We start from the raw sequence: 21,444 nt of genomic DNA on the forward strand, positions 1-21,444 counted from the left end.
TTGTTTTTCCATTTCCACTTCTTTCGTTGGCGTTCTCGAGTTTTTCCACGTACAAACGATAAGCTTGACTGGTGGTCACAGAAGGTGGTGAAAGCTTCTCCAGGCGCCGTTTAGTTGGGGCTTTCTTTGACGCAGATGGCATACAAAATGATTCATCAAATGCATCATGTGGTTCTCGATTTTCTTGTTGCGAATCACATTCCATCAAAGTTTCCAAGGTTGGCAAAGCCAAATGAATGGTTGTTTCTACAAATCAATAAAACATAGGCAAATTGCAACAACATCCAAGCTTTTAACATACCTTCGGATGTCATTTGTTCGAATCCGTGAAATACTGACTCAATCAAGTCATTAGGTGATGCATTCAGCGTTGCCCTAGCCTTTGCCCACACTTGATAGAGGTTCGTATCAATGACTGCTCCATGCCATTCTCCAATGGAATAACAGCTTTAGAATACGCTCAATTGATAAGGCGTTAGAAAAGATTCAAGGCGATTCGTGACGTATTCATCAGTCAAATCAACTTCCGCTGATTTCGTAGGTGGTACCGATGATTCCGTAGTAGGTGCCGTAGCTTGCGTTGTCGGTTCTTCACTGCGTCACCCGATAAGAGCTGAATAATTGACGGCATTGGGCTCATACGGGTATAGGCCACAACGCCGTTTGTCAATGTCGATTGCAAGCTCGTCATGCAATCTACAGCTCGTTTCAAAAGCGGTGCGATTTCTTTCCGTGGAAGCATTTCGCCATTGATATCGATCCTCCATTCCACCAAAACTTGATTCCAATAGTTTTTGAGCGGCCGAAAAAAGCTGACGTCCAGTGGTTGCGTAACTTGGGTGGAATTTGGTGGAAAACATATCAGAATTATGTTCTTTTCCGTGCAAAATTCTGTCGTTTTGAGGGAGACGTGGAACTTATGTCCATCGAGAAAAAATATTACAGGAGACGATGTTTTCTGCTGGACGAGCCAAGGGTAAAAAAACATCCCTGTTCATCCAATCCGATTCCGTTTTCCCAGCGGCCCATCCTTCAGGCTAGCTCTGCCAAATCTCTCTTGACATTCGGGATTTGTACGGATAGAACATTAGCGTTGTGGCTAACTGACCAGCAACGTTTCCACAAAACAATGCAGTGTAAGATTCTCTATCGGAGGTTCCCACTTTTGCGTGAACGTATTTTTCGCCGGAACCAGCCAAGACAATTTCCTTGGCGGGTCTCGTCCAGGTCGAATATTTGTTCAGGGTTCTTAAAAAACATCGAAAAACTTTTCATCCTTAAAATATTTATGAATTTCGGTGAACCATGAACTTATTTGCGGTTCAGTCCGATGCTAAGGGGCTCGGTACCCATCGTGAAATCTCCGGGTGACGATTAAGAAACCAATTAATCCATTTCCGACCAGGAACAGTTAGCAACTAGTTTTTCTCAACAGTTGTAAGAACTGTAGCTTTTTCTGGGCTTGCTTTGGAATATTTTCCCATGACCCTTCACGCAGTGTTGAATTTGGAACACCGTACAATTTGGACGCTTTCCGGATGGGACATTCAGCTTTCACCTTCGCTACAGCGGCATCCTTTTTTTCGATCGTACTGCATATTGTTATGGTCAGTGATGGAAATCAAGCGAGCATGATCCGATTTCCAGTTTGTTGTAAACTATACAGATCGTGATCTGTACAAACTACGACCAACGATTAGTCCTCTTCCACCTTGAAAATATGTTATTACTTAGGCAACTCACAGATAACAAATATATCGTTAGACTGAGTCAAGCTCAGAGAAGTGAGTTACCATTTTCTCTCATTATATCCGCAAATCGCAACATGTGCTTATTTCACGAGACGAGAGTGAGTGTCTCCCTGTGAGTAGCATTCTTTGGCAGTTTGGGGTTACAGAGCAATAGCGAATTTGTTTATTCCCAAGTTGAAACCAGTGCGAAAGTCGACCCGTGCCAGGTTATAAAAACAAACGATCAAACTGACGTTTGCTAGAAAACAAGCAGTCCCAACTTGATACCCAATCCAGGTTGGAACTGGATAATAAACAAATTCGCTATAAGCAAGCATCCGCAGATAGGGACTGACCATCGGTAGGGGAGAACAGCCCATAATGCACCCCTGGGGTAAAATGGCCCCGTGCGGTTTTCCGTTGCTTTCCCATTACTAATTCTGGAAATATCATGGGCCAGAATGTAAGTTCAAGCACTGAACTAGCAATGCTGATTGTTAAATTCACGAATTGACAATCGGGAAGCTATGAACAACAGCGCAGGGCCATTTTATCCCAGGGGTGCTTTTTGAACCATCCTACCCTAACTTTTAACATGAAGGCTGAAAAGGGGCGATGTGCGGTTTCTATAGGTGATGAGGATGCAAACAATTCGACTCTTTCGATCTCTCAGATTCGAATGCAGCAACAGACGTGACGTAACGTTTGTTGCTGTATTAGAACGCGATGAGAATGAAAGAGTCGACTAGTTTCCTTGCACCTCACCTGTAAATAGCGCACATCTGGCTCGGTACCCCAGCAAAGTCCAGCATCAAAATGACAGCAAATTGAAATCAAGTTTTGATATCAACATCAACATCAAACTGAAATCATAATTTGATATCAGTTTACGCAATTTACAAATTTGATACCAAGTTTTGATTTCATTTTGCTGCACATTCGCTCTTCAAAATATTTTTTTTTATAATGCGTTTATTTTTCCAGGCTCATTTGCTATAGCTTTGCGGAGCCAGCTCTTCAAAATATGTTGTTGCTGGTTTGTTTTCATTGTCGTAGCATAACATCAAATTGAATACTTGTTTTGTTGTCAACAGGAAAAATGGATATCAAATTGAGTTTTCAGTTTGCTCTCACTGATAGCAGAAATAGTTTTCAATGTGGTGTCGCAGGAAGATTTTTTTGCTCTCAATTTTGATATTTTAACCGTTAAAACGACCAAAACGACAGCAACCTGAGCAATCATTATCAGCGAAATCACAACATCAAATTTAGATTTCAATTTGATCTCAGACTTTGCTCGGGTAGTTCATCTGATTCTGTCCTACAAGCGGGTTCAATTGAGATGTTTTTAAATATAGTAGAGGATATGAGGTTCAGCTAAAATCGCTTATCTCAATACATGTAACTTTTTATCAACATAGTTGACGTTGCCCGCATACGCTGAGTTGGAATGCTAGTTTCACTTTGTCACTTTCAAACTGAGGCCACCTTCAAGCATGCCATAAAAGTGTATGCCGCTCAATCCGCAATTATAGTGAGTTGAACACCGAAATGAACCGTATAAACTAACCACAGCGGAAAGCGGGATTTCTAATTAGGGCTGCTATGGATAATGAATATGAATACAAGCAGACACCATCCACACAAACGTCAGATTTGGGTCTCAAAGAGAAGAGAGCGACATTTATCTTGACGGTGGCTCTGTAACTTCATTTACTCCTACAGGAAAATCACATAAGCTAATGTCAGTCTGTTTATGGAACACGGTGAACTCTTCCTTTCTTTTTCACTCCACCGAAAGGACCAATTCCGTCAACGTGAATACATGCGTCTTTCCTAATTCACAGACTGAAAAAGCAAAAAAAAAAATCATGATCATTATGGCGATGATCATGATCTAATCACGGTTGTTCATCAGTTGTACATAATCCGAACAACTTCTTGTACTCAGCTGTACGCATTGAGATCTATAGTTTTTAGCGCGTACTCACAACAAGCCTTGCGTAGTATAAGTAATGTATTGTGACTGCACACAGCAATGATGTTGTTATCGTCTTGCTCTCTTGAGATCTCGGTAACTCACTGTTCGAAATGCTCTCTGCGTATTAGTGTTAAGAGTCAGATTGCATCGCTAGCTTATGATGATGCCAATAAATCTTATAGCAGGTGTGTGCGTATTCATTGATCGCTTCCATTTGTTTTCATTTTTTGACATCACTGGTTATGGCCGTTTTTTAACCCATCTCGAAATCTGTTGACTGGAAATAGGAACAAGTAGACTCTTAAGGATTCTTATTCTGGTCAAGTGTATTTTCCACTTGTGCACAATTCATAGAAATGTTACCTGTGGTGTCCTGTTCTGATGCTTTAAAAGAGTTTTTGCCTTATTTTTCACTGTAGAAACTTAAATCCTTTGACCGCCGTTCTTAACAACAGCGTAGCTAAGGAAAACAACAAATATGGCGACTGGCAGGACGACGAACAGTATTTGCTTGAATTTGCATAGTTACACGCGACATACGGATATGCCCTTCACTTTATTTTGCCCTGATAGAATCATCAAAAATATGTAAAACTAAATCACTGATGTTCGCGACAAATGTTATTGATTTTAAAGATTTTCATTTACGTGAACGGAATTAGGCGCTGATTGGGATTAGGGCGCATCACGATATTTCCTATGTAAAAATTACATAAAAAGCCGTACTTAAAAGTAGTTCAAAAATTTGACCAAATGTTTTTGTTCTACGATTTTTCTCAATGTTCAAGTGTCCAATGTTTTCAATATTCCAAAATATTGCATTTTTCATGAACTTTTTTTTAATTATTAATATTGAACAGTTACATTTTAGTTAAGGTAAGGCTTAAAATTTATAGTTTTTTTACTCGATATTACTTTATAAAAAAAAATAACCGTGTATATTTTTCCTAGAAATACTTTATTTTTCTCTACAACTTTGTCTCAGGCGTCATTTCAATCAGAAGAGACGTTTTCGTGTGACAATTTATTGAAAAATGTCAAAGACGTCTAAATGGCCGAATGTAAATATGTGAATGATTGCCCATAACAAACAATTATGCAAAGTTTCATGCAAATCGAAGAAGGTCAAGTCGGATCAATTCGTCATTTGTCGTGGAACTGCTCTATTGCATTAATTGTGGAAAACCATTATTTTCGGGTGTGTTTCGTTGTTCGCCGAGTTATTACAATATCTGGGCACAAGCACGTGGTTTCTTGTTGTTCTTCACACAATGGGGCAAAAACTTCCATTAAGTTTGCGAAATTTTGCCCCAATGCTGAAAACTAAAGTTCGTTTTGAAAAATCGTGTGAATGAACTGATAATTCATCAAATATTTGGTTCCATAATTGTTTTCATTGTTTTTTTGAAAAGTGAAATTATTCTTTTATTTGGGGCGAGACGAATGCCCCATGAGGGTAAAGTCTCTAAAAACAAAAACAACATAGGATTTAAATTTTCTAGAAAACCTGCAGTAAACTTTATTGTCACACTTGTAAGTTTTCATGCGCTACATAAAAAACACTTTTGAAATCAGGCATGACAAATCATTTACATTAATTTCGTGCATTCATTTTCATTCATTTTCTTCTAACTTTTTCCATCAACAGAATTCCATAAAATGATTCAAAAAGCTTTTGTAGATTTTAATATTAACTAAAACTTTTGTAAATAACTTAAATCTGTACCTCTTGTGCATGACGAACTAGAGCGGATAGAACTTTCAGTCAATGTAAGTTACATTCAGAACAATGGTAGGTTCTGTTCGCTCTGGTACATCATGCATAAGAGATACAGATTTTAGTTATTTACAAAAGTTGCAGCTATTATTAAAACCTACAAAAATGTTATGCGTCATTTCACGGAATTCTGTTGACGAAAAAAAATTAGAGGCAAATGAATGAAAATGAATGTAAATGATTTGCCTTGCCTGATTAAAATACGATTTTTCTCTATTACTTTTTGAAATTGAAGTTTCTAGTAGTCTTTTTCGCATGTAAAATCATCGTTTTTTTCTTCAGTGAATTAGCGTGACTACTGGAAGGTTACAAAAATAAACGTTTTAAGTTTAAACTAAACTCTCCAATAGACAAACAATTTTTGTTGATTGGTGTTTGAATATTAGTATGGTTGATTCAACTGCGGTTAGTTTTGTTCGTGTTTATAAATAATCAAATACTGAGTTTATCCATCAATGCGCTTCTTATGTCTCAAATTAAATTAAATAAGTCTGCTTTACCCATTGTCAGTATGTATAATTACAGTTGTAGATCGATTTTAACTTGGTGTTACATTCATAAATATTTCATTTCGACGAGATGTTTAGTTACCTTCTGCATAATTTTGCTTAAACTTAATAGACCTAAAATACAGCATTTTCTATTATTTACCGCTAAAGTTAAAACAATACAGCAACAAAACTTACTGAAGAAAAATATAATTATTCATGTAGCCGTTACGTGCGTGACGGGGTACCCGGGAATAGCACGGTGTTGAATAAAAGCATAACAATTCCTCACGCACATAAGGGTTAGAAAAGAACACATTTTACTTTTATTGATAAAACACAATTCTTTGACTGAGAAAACTTTCGAGTTGACAATTTGCGAAGAGAATTTTTTGCTTTAAATTTGAAATTATGAATTCTTAATTTTTCATCCCGTTTTCCTTAAAAAAATAACACAAAAGGAATGTTATTGAGAGTGTATTGTAAGGTATACTGTTTATTGAAATATTAAATTATCTAACCAGTAGGGCACACAGCAATACTGCTGCAATGTGACGTTTTGGTATGTATTACATTATATGAGAGATTATTATTATATTCCGATACACACTTCGTTCAGTGTTCCCCTTAATAAAAAAAAAATACCACACACGAACCATTACACAAATGATCGATCCTACTACCGTACGTACACTTTGTAATTAATTGTTATTAAATAATTGTCAGAGATGTTATTGGGATTGAACCCAGGCCTGCTGGGGTGAGAGGTAATCACGCTTACCACTACACAACCGGCGCCACTCAGGATCAATTTGATTTAAACAATATTTTATTTAGCAATGGCAAAGGTGGGTGATTTCATAAATAGTATAATTTATCTATTCTATTGGTCCAGACTTTTGGAGAAGTTTAAAGATCTATAATCGTAAATTTAGAAAAAATTCAGGATTGTTCCATAATGCGCTGAAAAAAACGAGAACCTCTGTTGAGAGAATTTCAGGGCAGTACAGAGACCTTGTTGCTTGATTTCGTATCCATATGGGACTGTTATGCGATTATGGGTAGTTTAGTGAATTTATGAAAACTTCCGAAATATTCAGCAACTTCACAGAAGTTCAGAGAATGTGAGGTGTTTACGGGAATTCCATTTATTTCCGATCAGAACCGAGATCTTCAATGGGGGCTTCAGGGAAGCTTCGAGAACATCAAGACAGATCAAAGGGCAGTTCAAATAATTTCAAGAAAATTGTCGAAACCTTAAGGAAGTTTCGAGAAACTCAGGGAATTTCCGGAAACTTCAGCAAATCGCCGAGAGAATTTGTGCAACGTGATAAAAATTATATGAACATCCGGAAGACGTGAGAGTATATTAAGGGTGTTATATCATGGAGATTTCAAGAACTTAAAAAATGCGAAAATTTAGCTTAGTTGATTAGAGCACATCAACAAAGTTTCATTAATTAAAAAAATGCGAGAATTTTTAGCAAGCGGCGATATATTCAAGAAATTCCAGAGAACTTGAGCAAAGCTCCGACTACTTCGAGGACGATCCGATAGCTTCAGAATATCCCATTATTTTAAGCAAATTTGCAGTGACTTACAAGGAGTTCTGTGGAGTTATGGGGTATTTCAAGAATTCTATGATTGATCAGAAAACGTCTGAAGCGTCAGGGAATTATGAATATATATCAGAAAATTTGCCGGATTATTAAACAAATTTAATGAACTTCAGGTAAGCATAAAAAGTTCAGGGAAAATTAGTGAGCGTTTTTAATGGTTAAAATACTTGAGAAAATTAGTTGAAGCTTCAAGGCAAATCAATGAATTTCAGTAAAGTTGCGGGCTCTTTAAAATACTGATAAATTCAGAACAGTCTAGAGAGCTTTAAAGAAATTCAGTAATCATTAAGGCAGTTTTAAAAACACCAGGAAAGTCGAGACTACTGAAGAAGTTTTAAATATGTGTCGATAATTTAAGGGAAGTTTCAAGAACTTCAGAACAATCTTGAGAACTTCAGTGAAAATCATAGAACTTTATTAATTATTTCGTTCTAATTCGATGAAATCTGCGGAAGCACAAAAGTTCCAGAAATTTAGAAAAACTTCGAAAACTTCACAGAAGGACAGGGATCTTCATAAACATTTCGAGAAATCTATGGAGCTTGAGAGGAGATCTGCGAAGTTCAGGATTTGTTATGTAAATTAGCAAAATGCGGCAGCTTTTGAAAGAAGTTTAGTAAGCTCCGAAAATTGGAGGAACTTCAGGGGGCGGTCAGTTCCATTAGTTTCAGAAAATTAGTGGGAATTTAAAGCAGTTCCCAGATTTTCCGATAAATTCAGAGTCGTTAAAAGGTTAATTGAGGTCAACAAATAAGTTCAGAAGTTTACTGAAGCTTAAATATTTTCAGGATGGTTTAATTAAATTCAACGCAGTACAACAAGCTTCTTTAGAAGAAGCTTTGAGTTTTGAGAATTTCAGAAAAAAAAAAGAACCTCAAAGCAGAAGTCACATAAATTTTAAAGAAGTTTAGAGAACTTCAGCGAATTTTTAAACCTTTAGAGGAGATTCATGTTCGTTTTGTGAAATTGAGGAAAATTTTATAAATCCTTTAAAATTCAGAGAAGTTTGAGAATTTGATGAGAAGTATTGTGACCATCAGCACAGAACAGAAGGGGAAGTGCAAACAAATCGGTGAATCAAAAAGTGCTCGTTTTTCTGCTCAACGAGCGATGTGTTGTGGTAGCGTTCCACACGGGCTTTCTATGTGCACTCACACTTTCATAGCATGCTGCCTATTTTAACTGCAGGCCGAAGATGCCTTCTACCGCTAGGTGCGCTAGTGTTCGCAAATGACAAGTGGAACCACTTTCTGATTCGAAGTTCCACTCCTGTGCCATCAGGCTAGTTTTTCAAACTACAAAAGAACTTCAAGGCGATTTCATTAACTTCAGGAAACATTTGGGAACTTTCAACTAGTTTTGAAAACCTCAGAATAGTCCAGTCCATATTCAATGGAGATTTCCATTGAAATATTGCTCAAAATTTCAATGAAGCTATCCTCCGAATTCAATTTTCTTTTAGTTTTCCTTGGAATTACTTTGAATTCTCCAGAAAAAGAAACCCTTTGGGAAGATTCTCCGAATACCGTGCCGATTCAAATTTCGGACACTTAAACTCGAATTTCGGACACTTTTAAAAGTTGATTATCTCGGTCGAATATGATCCACATGTCTTGTAAATTTTAAATTTTTTTGACTAGTGCCCTCCACGATCATCTAACATTATTACCGTGGGGGACCGAAATCCATACAGCATCGAAATCCGTACACCTCATACAAAAAGTAGGCGTTTTGTATGAAATGTACGGATTTTGATTCATTTCTTAGGTGTACGGATTTCGGTTCGCCACGGTACTTTGTTTCTAACTGGATATAATATTTAATTAAAAATGAAAGTGTCCGAAATTTGAATCGTCCGAAATTTGAATCGGAACGGTATTCATTGAATTCAGCTCACTCCTTCCCTTGAAATTCTACTCATTGAATGTCTCCTAAGAATTCGTTTGCATGTCTCCTTAGATTCATTGCAGTTTCTTAGATTTCTTCTCATTTTTTGCTTAGCAAATTCTCCTGAATTAATGTATTTAAATAAAACCATGGACTTATGCTGCGGATTAGTGTTCTCCCACAAACTTTATGAAATTATCCTCAGAATGCCATTGGAATTTTCCTCTGAAGTTCACAGGAGTTGTGCTCCTCAGAAATTCCTAAGAGTTTTAATTAAAATTTACTTTTAATTCAATTCAGAGCTTCTTGAAATTCTACTCAAAACCATCAGGCTTCACATGAAATCTAAAATTCCTCAGAACTACCTTGAAAGCAGATTGCATTTGATGGGTTAAAGGTCCATGTGTTAGTTCATGTAAAAATGTCCAGAAAGCATTAATATACACCTATCTGAGGAAAGTAATAGCTGATGGAATTGTGTTGCGAAAAGCCGGGTAGGCACTACACCTGGAATTTTGTTGAAAATTACAAAAAAAAAATCAAGGAATATCATGGAATTATGTTTTTTTCATTAAGTCGACTGTCTGAACTACCTTGCAACATGAGTTATCCTGGATGTTTCTTTCGACATACCTCAGAAATGTCTTCAGACTTTCTTCCGAAATGTATTTTGCCTTCATCTGGGAAGACTCTACCAACTTCTGGCTGGTGGTGCTTTTTAGCAAAGAATTTCGAATACTTAATTTTTCCAAGTTCCAAAATAACCAAATTGTAGAAAAATGTATAAACTCTGCAAATATGATGATGTGATTTTGAGAGAATATCGGCAACACTTCCTAGCTCCCACTGTCTCCGAGTTCATTAATGGTTCATTTTCTCCCGTTTCTCTCGGGTGGGAGCCGAGCGCTACCGTTAGCACCGCCTGCGCCGCGCCCGTGTGCCGAAGCCGATGCCGGTATTTAATCTCTCATTCATTTCATTTCAACCGCCACTCCGGACGGACGTGGTGCGTGCATATTCACGCCGGTGCTATTAGATATTAAGTAGCTTCTTAGAAGTAGTCAAAATCATTCAATAGTTGATCGAATTTATAATTTGTGTAAATAATTCTGGAAATAGTGACCAGCTTCACACCCGGGGGAATTACGTAAGTAGAGATTTCTATGTAATTTCGACAGAAGCCACTTATTCGAGACCATGAGGAGTAGCGAATCAAAGATTGAGGTTATGCTACCAGCATGTGTGTCTGCTGCCTGCTCTGAAGGTCAAAGCCCTCTGCTGCTGCTGTTGCCTGGTGGAGAGTGACGACAGAGCGCACGTGCTCCCAATTTTTTCGGCCGCTTATGTGGTCGCTGAACTACCCGGTTTATGTGGTCGTCGTGCTCTCAGCCTGGCTTCGGCGTTATGTACCTATACTTTTCTCTTGAGTGAACGATGACTGGGGAGTAATTTGGTCGTCGTCATACTAACTGGTGTGGCATCCGGTAAATCAAATGCCTCCCATTGATTTTTCGTTTGATGGGAGGTTCAATCCGTGATGCTAGAGTAATCCATGTGGAAGGGCAGTTTTCGCTAACACCACCTACAACTCATACGGTGGGGCTAGATAGTAGCTGCCTCTACAGATCGATTATTTAATTATAAGTGCGTCATAATCTTAGATTTTCCTGAATCCTAATCGGTACTAACAAGATGTTTATCGTTCCACTTGTAGGGTAATCAAGCACCATTCCCTGGCAACAATAATGCAGCAACGAACAAACGGTTCAAACAGGAAGATGGCCGACCGGCACAGCTTCCGAACTTCTATCTCAACCAGCAGCAGTTGGAGATGCTTCGGTATCTGCAGCAGAATCAGACCAATCTTAATACCCAGCAGCAGAGTCTTCTGCAGCAATATGCCCATCAGTATCGTTTGATGCAACAGCACCAGCTTCGTCTGCAGCAGGCCCAGCAACAGCAGCAGCGGAATCAGCTTGTACCGGGATCGCCCGCGACATTCCAAGGTCAAGGTCAACAACAGCCGGCACCCCTGGCCGGTGGAGGTGGTGGTTATCCCCCACAGCTAGCCCAACTGCAGCAGCAGCAGCAACAGCAACAACAGCAGATTCTAACCGGCAATGGCAACTTTGCCGCGATCAGTAATCAGATGTTCAAGACCGCGTCGGGAACGTACGGAGGCGGATTCCAAAGTCAAACCAGCGGTGGTGCTGCCTTTACGCAGATCTCGTCGACCAATCAGTCGGATTTGGGTGAGTGGATGACTTTTTTTTTACTGCCTATTAATACACTGGGCGAGATATAAGTAGGGTAATTTGCCAATAATTGCATACTGATTTATCTTGTTGGAGCAGAATTTATTAGTTTTTCAAGAATTAAAAGCGACATGAAATTCTCACCCATGTTGAGGAAGATCACCATTTAATGCACAAAATTAATCCAAATTTACCTGTTGGGGAAGGAGGGGCATAGTGAGCATCCCGCACTTTGACTCTGGATCTCCAGCTGCATGAAACAAATCAACTGGTAGTAGGTTCAACCACCAACCAATTTGTTCCGAACAGCCGGCAGTCCAAGGTGGTGCACGGGTTGCTCACTAAGCCCTATCTGTTAACTATGCCCCTCTTACCCCTAAAGCCGTCACAAATGTTGGATCAGACTGTTGAAAGACTAATTCCGAAATGCTGAAAATGTGCTGCCAGTCATTTTCAATATAATCCATTGGCAAATTGCTCTACGAGACAACAATGTTTCGCTCACTTCTAAACCAATGTTCTCGTTGTGAACTGCTCTTTCCATTGGACGTGAGCTTTTCACTCCATCAAACATTGGGACATCAACGAATGCGTCCGGATGGACGTTGGATCATTCAAAAGGATTCTTTCACAGCTTGGATTTTTCCCAGAACGATTCCGACATTTTTCAACATCCAATTGCAACAACCCCATCAACCATACTTCTTTTACTTAACATATTCATCAAAACAATTCTCCCCTCCCCCTCACAGACCAAGAACTGCAAGCCCTCCTATCATCCAAGGACGACACGGCCAATTTCGCCGAAACACTGCTGAAGCAGTTCGGCTCCGACGATTTGGACATCAAGGACATCAAACCCCTGGATCCGCAGCAGAATGGCACTGCCCTGCCCGCCGATTCCACCTCGTCCCGACCGGATGGGGAAAAGTCACCGACAATTAAAGCCGAAGCAACCTCATCTACCGGAGCCGGTTCCACTAGCAGTAGTTCCAGTTCGGCGGTGGCTGCCGCGGCGAAACGTCACCTGCTGGCCAAGCACGACATCAAGCTGGAACCGGTCATAAAGATAGAAAAACTAACCGAGCCAAGCACCAAACCCGGTTTCTCGATCGATATGACGGCGAAGGAATTGCTGCAAGCGGCCAAGAAATCCGACCTGAAGGACGTTCCGGCCATCTGTTCGACGTTGGCCCTGGACGCGGCACCTCCCGCCCCTCCAGAGTGTCCCCCGCAGCGATTGACCCGCGAACAGTTGCAACCCCCGACTCCATCCGTGTTCCTCGAGAACAAGAAACATGCCTACAGTCCACAGCTGCAGGAATTCTGCCTAAAGCATCCGATCGCTGTCGTTCGGCAACTGGGCGCTGCCCTCAAGCTCGATCTGGGACTGTTTTCGACCAAGACCTTGGTGGAGGCTAACCCGGACCATAGCATCGAGGTGCGGACGCAAGTTCATCAGTCGTCGGACGAGAATTGGGATCAATCGATGAAGTCGAAGGTGTGGGCGTGTATTTCGCACCGATCGCACACGACCATCGCGAAGTATGCCCAGTACCAGGCTTCCAGCTTTTCGGACAAGATCAAGGTAAGATTTCGGGGTGGACATTTCTTAACAATCGGCTTAACTTTTATTTTCAAATGATGTCCAGCTTATAACTTTCGTTCTACTGAACTTTCAGCCTGAAGAAGCTTTTCTTTTAGCTCTGATGATTTTTCGCGCTTTCCATCTTCATTCCAAATTTCCCAGCATTTTCTAAGCGAAAAATTTCTGCCAATTCTTTTACAGGAGGAACGGGACAAGCTGGCCGGTATCGTGAGCACCAACTCCGATTCGGATTCCAAAGATTCCCTCACCAATAGCAACGGTGCCGGGTCGGGCAATGGCAAGCGGAAGAAGTGCAAAAATAGCAACAAAATGCTACGTTTCGGAACGAACGTCGATCTCTCGGACGAACGGAAGTGGAAAACGCAACTTCAGGAGCTGCAAAAGTTACCCCCGTTTGCCCGGGTCGTATCCGCTGCCAACATGCTGTCGCATGTGGGTCATATGATCCTCGGCATGAATACGGTGCAGTTGTATATGAAGGTGCCGGGAAGTAGAACGCCCGGCCATCAGGAAAACAACAACTTCTGTTCTATTAACATCAACATCGGTCCCGGGGATTGCGAGTGGTTCGCCACGCCGGATTCGTACTGGGGTGGAATCCAGGCGCTGTGCGAGAAGAACAACATCAACTACCTGCACGGTTCGTGGTGGCCCGCGCTGGAAGACCTGTACGCGGAGAACATTCCGGTGTATCGGTTTACCCAGCGGCCGGGTGACCTGGTGTGGGTGAATGCAGGGTAAGTGCTAAAATGGCTACTTTTGTGGAATAATTTGCTAAATTTCCCCCACCCTTTTTATTTTTTATCAACAGTTGTGTGCACTGGGTGCAGGCCATCGGATGGTGCAACAATATTGCATGGAATGTTGGTCCGCTGACGGCGCGGCAGTACGAGCTGGCGATCCAACGGTACGAGTGGAACAAGCTGGAAAGTTACAAGAGCATCGTTCCGATGGTGCATCTGAGCTGGAATCTGGCCAGGAACATCAAGGTTTCCGACCCCAAGCTGTTTGAAACGGTCAGGTGAGTTTCATTTCAGTACCTAGTTTCTCGTTACCATGGTTTTTTACCATTCGAATGATGAACAACCCATATATTATTAACTTTCGTTCTACCGAAATTCCCGTGTAGAAACATATTTAACTGATCCTTGACTTGAAATATGATACCCCTAGAAGATTGTATTGAAGCAAATTCTAATACAAAGTATTTTTCTCCTAACAGAACCTGTCTGATGCAAACGATGCGGCACTGTATGCAAGTGCTGGAGTTCGTCAAGTCGAAGGGCGTCGAAGTTCGGTTTCATGGGCGCGGGAAGAATGAAGCGTCCCACTACTGCGGTCAGTGTGAAGTGAGTATGAATGTTTTACCTGGTGTTTTCCACATGGTATGATCGTTGAACAAATTGATACACGGCGGGTGGATCCTCACGAAACTAGAGGAGAACATCTATAATAGTTGTTGCATTACTGTCAGGATTAAGAAAATTCCATGGCAATCACTCAAATAACTTCCCAATCCATTAAAAACAAAATAGTTACGAAATTTGGACTGCCTGATTCTAAATCTGATACTACAATTATTCTTCTGCAAGTGTTATCGGCAGTGAAAATATCGAAATCAAATTTCATGGCATTCAGTTATGATTCCTATGATTTTTTTGCTTTAGCAAGATTTGCACGATGGCTATTTCTTCTCGTTGCTTAGAAATGTCTTGAATTTGAACCGTAATTTGTTATTTAGCAACGAATTAATGAATCTCAGTTTTGTGCCGGCCACTTTCAATCTAAAATCAGAGGGGGTGTTATTCCGAGAGTCGAAGTGACTTTTGTCATTAGTGAAGTAACTTTTGTTACTTCGTGGTGACGTAACTCTCTGTGCATGTCAAATCCAGAACAACATGTGAAAAGGGCATACAAGCTTTTTGTAAACAAACCTTTGTAGGCCCTTTTCTCACCAACCGAGGGTCGCTCACGCAAACCAGCAATATCATCGGGAAGGGGAAAGTGTCCCCTACCCGGTGATGTTAAAGGTTTGCATTGGTGTCATATGGGTGGCGAGAAAAGGGCATAAGAAGGTTTGTTTACAAAAAGCTTGTATGCCCTTTTCACATGTTGTTCTGGAAATGGAGAGTCACGACGTGACTTTTCTCATTTCACTAGTGACAACAGTCACTTCGACTCCGGGAATAACCCCCATAAATCAGTGGTATATACAGAAGGGACAAGAAAAGGCAACCCCACTTAATACATTTTTTCTTTAGCGCTCTACCCTAGTCTTACTTTTGTTGCTCTTGATGTTTTTTTTATCTATGGAGTAGCAATTTGAGTAGTGATTCATAGATACGTCGACATCCATTTCCTTTACATAAATTGCCTATATTGAGTATTCTAGCTCATCATTGTAAACCTGGTTAGCAACCGGTGGAAACTAGCGATTTTAAATTGGCTCACTGCTTGACTAGCCTATTCAGCATATTGGTCCCATGCAAATCGATTAACGTACCCCATTCTAGTCGAAATTCTAGTACTACAGTATGTTTTGATTCGCTATGAAAGTTTGACAGATAAAACGAGGGGTTCGTGGATTTTCCTATGTTTCGAGGGAAGCATCGATTAGCTTGGGACCGGATAGTACCAGAACTGAGCCAAAAAGTTGAGCACGTTTCTTCAGGACCTTCTGGTCTTAGAGTTAGGGGAACTAGGGGCAAGAAGGTCACCTTAACGATACCGCGTTTTTATATGTGATTCCGTGAATATTTATAGGAGTTGGTTAATCGAATTGTAAGTTTATAACCTTGTCTCCATGTATCATCTTTAAAAATAAAATTAAACCCCATCAAAAAATGTTAATGATTTTTTCAAAATGTCATGTCGAACCTGCTCTAAAAAATGCTACGGGGCAAGAAGGCCACTCTTATGGGGCAAAAATACCATATGTCTAAAATGAAGTGAAACTGATAAATGTTCATTTCTAAGCAACAAATTACTATTCTTAGGTATAACAGCAACTGCTTTTATTGTTTATTCCACTAAAATATTGACTTAACGATATATTTTTGTATATCTAAAACATATAAACCATGTGCGTCAAAGATTTAAATGGAAACTATTTTTGATACTATTTTATACAGTTTGTTTTCCAAAATTTCACGAAAACAATATATATTGGAAACATAAATGCCCAATTGTGTTAATTTCTGAAGATTTTTGTACAATTTAATACATAAATGTAGGGGTGGCACTCTTGCCCCGCATAAAGGAATATAATTTTTGATTAATTAAACAAAATATTTAATAATTTATTGTTATTAATGTATGAAACAACCATCAATAGTGATGTCTCAATGCAGAAATTATGAAAAAAATAAATTGGAAATTCCGAAAACCTTATTTTATGATGCCTTATTCTTATAAAAAACTAGCTTTTCAATGCATCAACACAAAATGATTTTTTGCATTTTTTTTACGACTTCGATTCGGACAGAACTTTTTAGAATGCTTCATAGCTCGTAAAATCACTTCTTAATGAAGTTTTAGTAGTGAGATGATGTGCTTTTGCAATTCAGGTGGAATTACTTACAAATTTAGGAGGTGAAAACCGAGGAGGGCGACACATCTAAATCTCAATTCTTGATGCTCAAAAAATCTCACACTAGCGAATCAATCTTCGAAAAATCATCTTTCATTTCTCGCATCTACTTGCATCGTGCTTCATCTTTTTGCAGGAAATATTCAAAATCGACATAAATCTTCCTTCTATCTACTCAGCGTGCGTGCAGCTAGCCACAGTAAAACACAATCTTTTCTGCATCGTACATAGAGTCGCCCCAGCTCGGTGAAAGCGCTGTTTTAACGATTTCACACCGGAGGAATCCGCCCGCGAATTGGGTTCTTTAATTTTGAAAAATATCTGAAAGAGCTTCGAATCATCAGAAAGAGCTTCGTTTTTTGAGCACAGCGATATTTCTTTTTCGAACCCATACAATGTCATCTCGATTTAAAGTTTTAAAGCAAAATAATAACTTCACTGTTTCACACTAAACTTACAAACTGACAGCTCGCTCCCATACAAAGTGACACCGAGGGGCGCTAATAAGGTGATTTTTGCAAATGTAATCGTACTTATTTAAAATAGTTCCAGTGTACCAAAATTGATGAAATTTTGGGTTTGGGTTTTGATGCAGATTTCGAATATGCATTTACCTCATCCAAGTGACTTTTGATTAACTGCCCTACCCATAATCGCAAGTCAGTCCCATCTATAAAAACCTGGAAATGAGAAAACAGCGTTCAACAGTTTTACAAGTTTTCTGATTTGACACTTAGTTTAGAGGGACAAATTTAAAAAGAAACGTAAAATGTGATAGAATGCATCTATATTTACCAAAAAAATATTCGATAAAATTTCGTGACATTTTTATTTTATGGCCAAAATCTGAGTGGGACTGACTTGCGATTACATTATTTAACGTCAATGAGAAGAATAACCGCAAGTCAGACACAATCCCATGACGATGCTGCATTAGTTTAGCACAGTATTGAACAGTAGAAAGATACTATGGTCACATCGAATGTTATTGTATGTTTCTGGATTTGTTCCGCTGGTTCCAGAGCAATGGCCGGAACTTATTCCGGTGAGTATGGGTCTTCATCAGATCAGAGCCAAACGTGCCAAACCCACCATGCGATAAATCAATTCACATGAGAATTCAAAAATAATATCAATCAGAGTCATGATGAGTGACCAGCACCATGTTGGCCACACCCGGACATGTTCCGGGTATTCCCGGGGAAGTGGTAAATCCTTTCTAAATCAAAATCAATCAAGCGATACATCAAATCACATGAGAATTCAAAGCCATACCCGGATAAAAATAACCATAAAATTACAATAAAATACCAATAAAATACAATAGATTCTATTGTTGACAATTAATCTTATTGTAATTCTATTGTATTGGCCAGATAATCAAATAGTCACCACAATAGGTTTACAACAAATTCTATGGAATCAAAATTTTGCACAATAAAAAAACAATAACATTTATTGTTATGAGATCAAATTTGTTAGAGAAAAAATTGATTTTTTTATGGTTACGGTAACTAACAACCCCCCTTTTCGATTGTAAATGTCTCATAAACAATAGATTATATTGTACATAACAATAAGTTCTATTGTATTTTTATTGTTTTTAACAATAACATTTATTCTTGCTACAATAGGTTTTATTGTATTGTAACAATATGTTCTATTGTTTTTGTAAGGTAAATTTTTATTCGGGTATCCATTGGCGGTCAAACTGAGTATCGTAAGAACTATATTGGCAACATCCGGACATGCTCTAGATACCCTAGCAGGATGGCCAGCAAACCGGGAAAATCGGGAATCCCGGGAAATATCCGGGAATTTGAAAAGTAACCCGGGATTTCGGCGAGAGAACAGGGAAAATAAATTAACCATACCATAGCAACAATTTTTTACACCAGAATTTTAGAATAAACCATTAAAACAGAGTGATCCTTAACCAAATGAATGTCTTGCTCTATTTGCTGCATAATTTTCTTCAGTTTCCCGTCTTATTGTTTTGAGAATTTAATCACTCAGCAATATTGCAAATTGATTTTTGTATTCTCAATTTCAGATGTAAAGTGCATGGTCCTTAAAAGAAAATATTGAAGGTGCTGGACTTTGGAAACAGATATTTGTTAAAACCGAAACTGAATTATTTTTTTTCCGGGGGTTTAATTTTTCGTTGTTCAAAATTCTCATGACATGAATTCCAGAATTAACTTGGAATTCTGCTCTGAATTATCTTGAAATTGTTCTGAGATAAACCAGAAAACACTCCACGCAATAATTAACGTTGAATTCTTTTTTGGATTTCCTTGCATCCCCTTCTAAGAATTTAATTTTAATCCTTCTTAGAATGCCCTTGAGCCTATCCGGAGACTTTGATTCTTTTGAAAATCTCTTCAAAACTTTATTTTAACTCTATTCAAAACAGCACAAATCTTTCGAAATTTTATTTAGAAACCCCTGGGAGTATTTTAAAGAATTTCTTTCTAATTATCAGCCTTTTTTTGCAATCAATTCTGTTGGAGCTTTGTGATGAATCTTTCGCACTAGGGTTGAAATTATTGCCAGAACATGCTAAGAACACTGTTTCTTGTTGAATTCTGATCATAATTCTCTAGGTATTCTTCTTAAAATTCATCTGTTTCCTCATGCTCCCCATACAAATCTCCTCAGAATCACGTAGGAATTTTTCTCAAAGTTTTGTTTTTCACAACTCTTTTTTAAATTTTCTAAAATTACCTAACAAAACAATGTGATTGGAACCTTCGCACAAAACAGAGAAGCGACGGGGCGATCCATGAATGAATAAGCAAGACAAACCATCAGCATCGTCAGCAGGATCAAGCTCGCGCGTGACGTTTTTCTTTTGGTATTTCAATTCGTAATCTTTTGCGAAAATTATCGATAATTGAAAACGGATGCTATTCGGCAATGTCAACTATGCATTATCGCAAGAACTCCATTATGAAAGTGATTGAAAATAAATAGTAAAAATATTTCTAAATTGAGAGTATTTCTAAGACGTGTTGGAAATGCGTGCATTTGTGAAATAATAAAAAACCATTCAAGTGTGTGTATGTGTAAGCCAATTGAAGGATACTCTGTGAATGTTTCAGCCTATTTGATGGAGGTTTTCTGATATATCTGGATATTTTTAAAGATAAATGGAACTATTTTAGAAATCACCCACCTTTGCCATTGCTAAATGAAATATTTTTCAAATCAAAAGGTTCCTCAATTTTCACATGTTGTTTCACAAGTATTTGAGGATATTCTGCGAAAATTTCAGCCTATTTGATGTAGGTATTCTGTTTTATCTTGGTATTTTTAAAGATAATTAGATAAATTGAACTAGGGGAATTTACGTATTCTCGGCAACCTAAGCAGCGACCTTCTTTCTATAGCCTTTTTCTCTAAGGAACGCACACATATGCAGTATTGGTTTGTTTACAATCTTTTGCTGCCAGCTGCTCTAACAATTTCAGTCGAAAGAATTGTCAAAAACTGTTTTGAAACGGTTTTACAAAGCTTCAATCTTCTCTAGTGAGAGCGAGTATTGTCGGCAACCAGTTTTTCTTCGGCAACCGTTCCATTTGAACTGCATGTAAATCTGCTGTTCTATTATCGGCAACTCGAAATCTGCTACAATTTGAAGTGCGTGTGTTGCATTTCAATAAAACCTTGTTAGATTGTTTTTTCTCAGTGATAAAAATATAGTCAAATTGAAGCTGAAAGCATAAATAATCGTTTGCATGCATTCAGCGAAGTGTTTTCGTAAGAAAATCCAGTGAAAATAGTGTTTCAATTTGGGTTGCCGAAAATAGTCTGTCATGCCGAAGCCGTCATTTCCCCTATATCTTCAAATATTGTAGAAATCATCCACCTTTGCCATTGATCAATCAAATATTTTTTAACCCATCTTCAAATTTATCAAGTTGTATAACAAGTATTTGAGTATATTTTTTAAAATTTCAGTCTTTTGATGAAGATATTCTGATATATCTTGGTATTTTTAAAGAAAATTCCACGAACTTCGGCATAACTTTCCTGAACTGCGGCAGAACTTCCCTGAACTTCGGCAGAACTTCTCTGAACTTCGGCAGAACTTCTCTGAACTTCGGCAGGACTTCATTGAACTTCAGCAGGAGTTCCTAGAACTTTGACAGGCCTTCCCTGAACTACGGCAGGACTTCCCTGAGGTTCGGCATGAGTTTCCTGAACTTCATCAGGACTTCCCTTAACTTCAGCAGTAGTCCCCTGAACTACGGCAGGACTTCCCTGAGGTTCGGCAGGCCTTCCCTGAGCTTCGGCATGAGTTGCCTGAACTTCATCAGTACTTCCCTGATTTCCAAGAATTGAAATGAAAGGACTTCAGCAGCCCTTCCCTGAACTTCGGCAGAACTTCTCTGAACTTCGGCAGGCCTTTCCTGAACTTCGGCATGAGTTTCCTGAACTTCATCAGGACTTCCCTGAAATTCAGCAGGAGTTCCCTGAACTTTGACAGGCCTTCCCTGAACTACG

At 39.0% G+C, this 21,444-nt stretch overlaps 1 protein-coding gene across 2 annotated transcripts in view; it reads left to right on the plus strand.

The window, feature by feature from the left end:
* Window positions 1–21,444, plus strand: part of LOC135711155 (histone demethylase UTY-like) — a 269,948-nt gene that overhangs the window by 245,102 nt on the left and 3,402 nt on the right. For both annotated transcript variants that reach the window (XM_065233900.1, XM_065233910.1), the window contains 5 exons: window positions 11,197–11,734; window positions 12,490–13,325; window positions 13,527–14,083; window positions 14,158–14,367; window positions 14,569–14,695. In XM_065233900.1, the coding sequence (XP_065089972.1) occupies window positions 11,197–11,734; window positions 12,490–13,325; window positions 13,527–14,083; window positions 14,158–14,367; window positions 14,569–14,695 (2,268 nt within the window). The remainder of the gene's footprint in view (window positions 1–11,196; window positions 11,735–12,489; window positions 13,326–13,526; window positions 14,084–14,157; window positions 14,368–14,568; window positions 14,696–21,444) is intronic.

The sequence above is a fragment of the Ochlerotatus camptorhynchus genome, unplaced genomic scaffold (genome assembly GCF_037179485.1).
Source record: "Ochlerotatus camptorhynchus isolate MF236.1 unplaced genomic scaffold, CSIRO-AGI_Acam_v1.1 ptg000037l, whole genome shotgun sequence".
In the NCBI taxonomy this organism is placed as follows: domain Eukaryota; kingdom Metazoa; phylum Arthropoda; class Insecta; order Diptera; family Culicidae; genus Ochlerotatus; species Ochlerotatus camptorhynchus.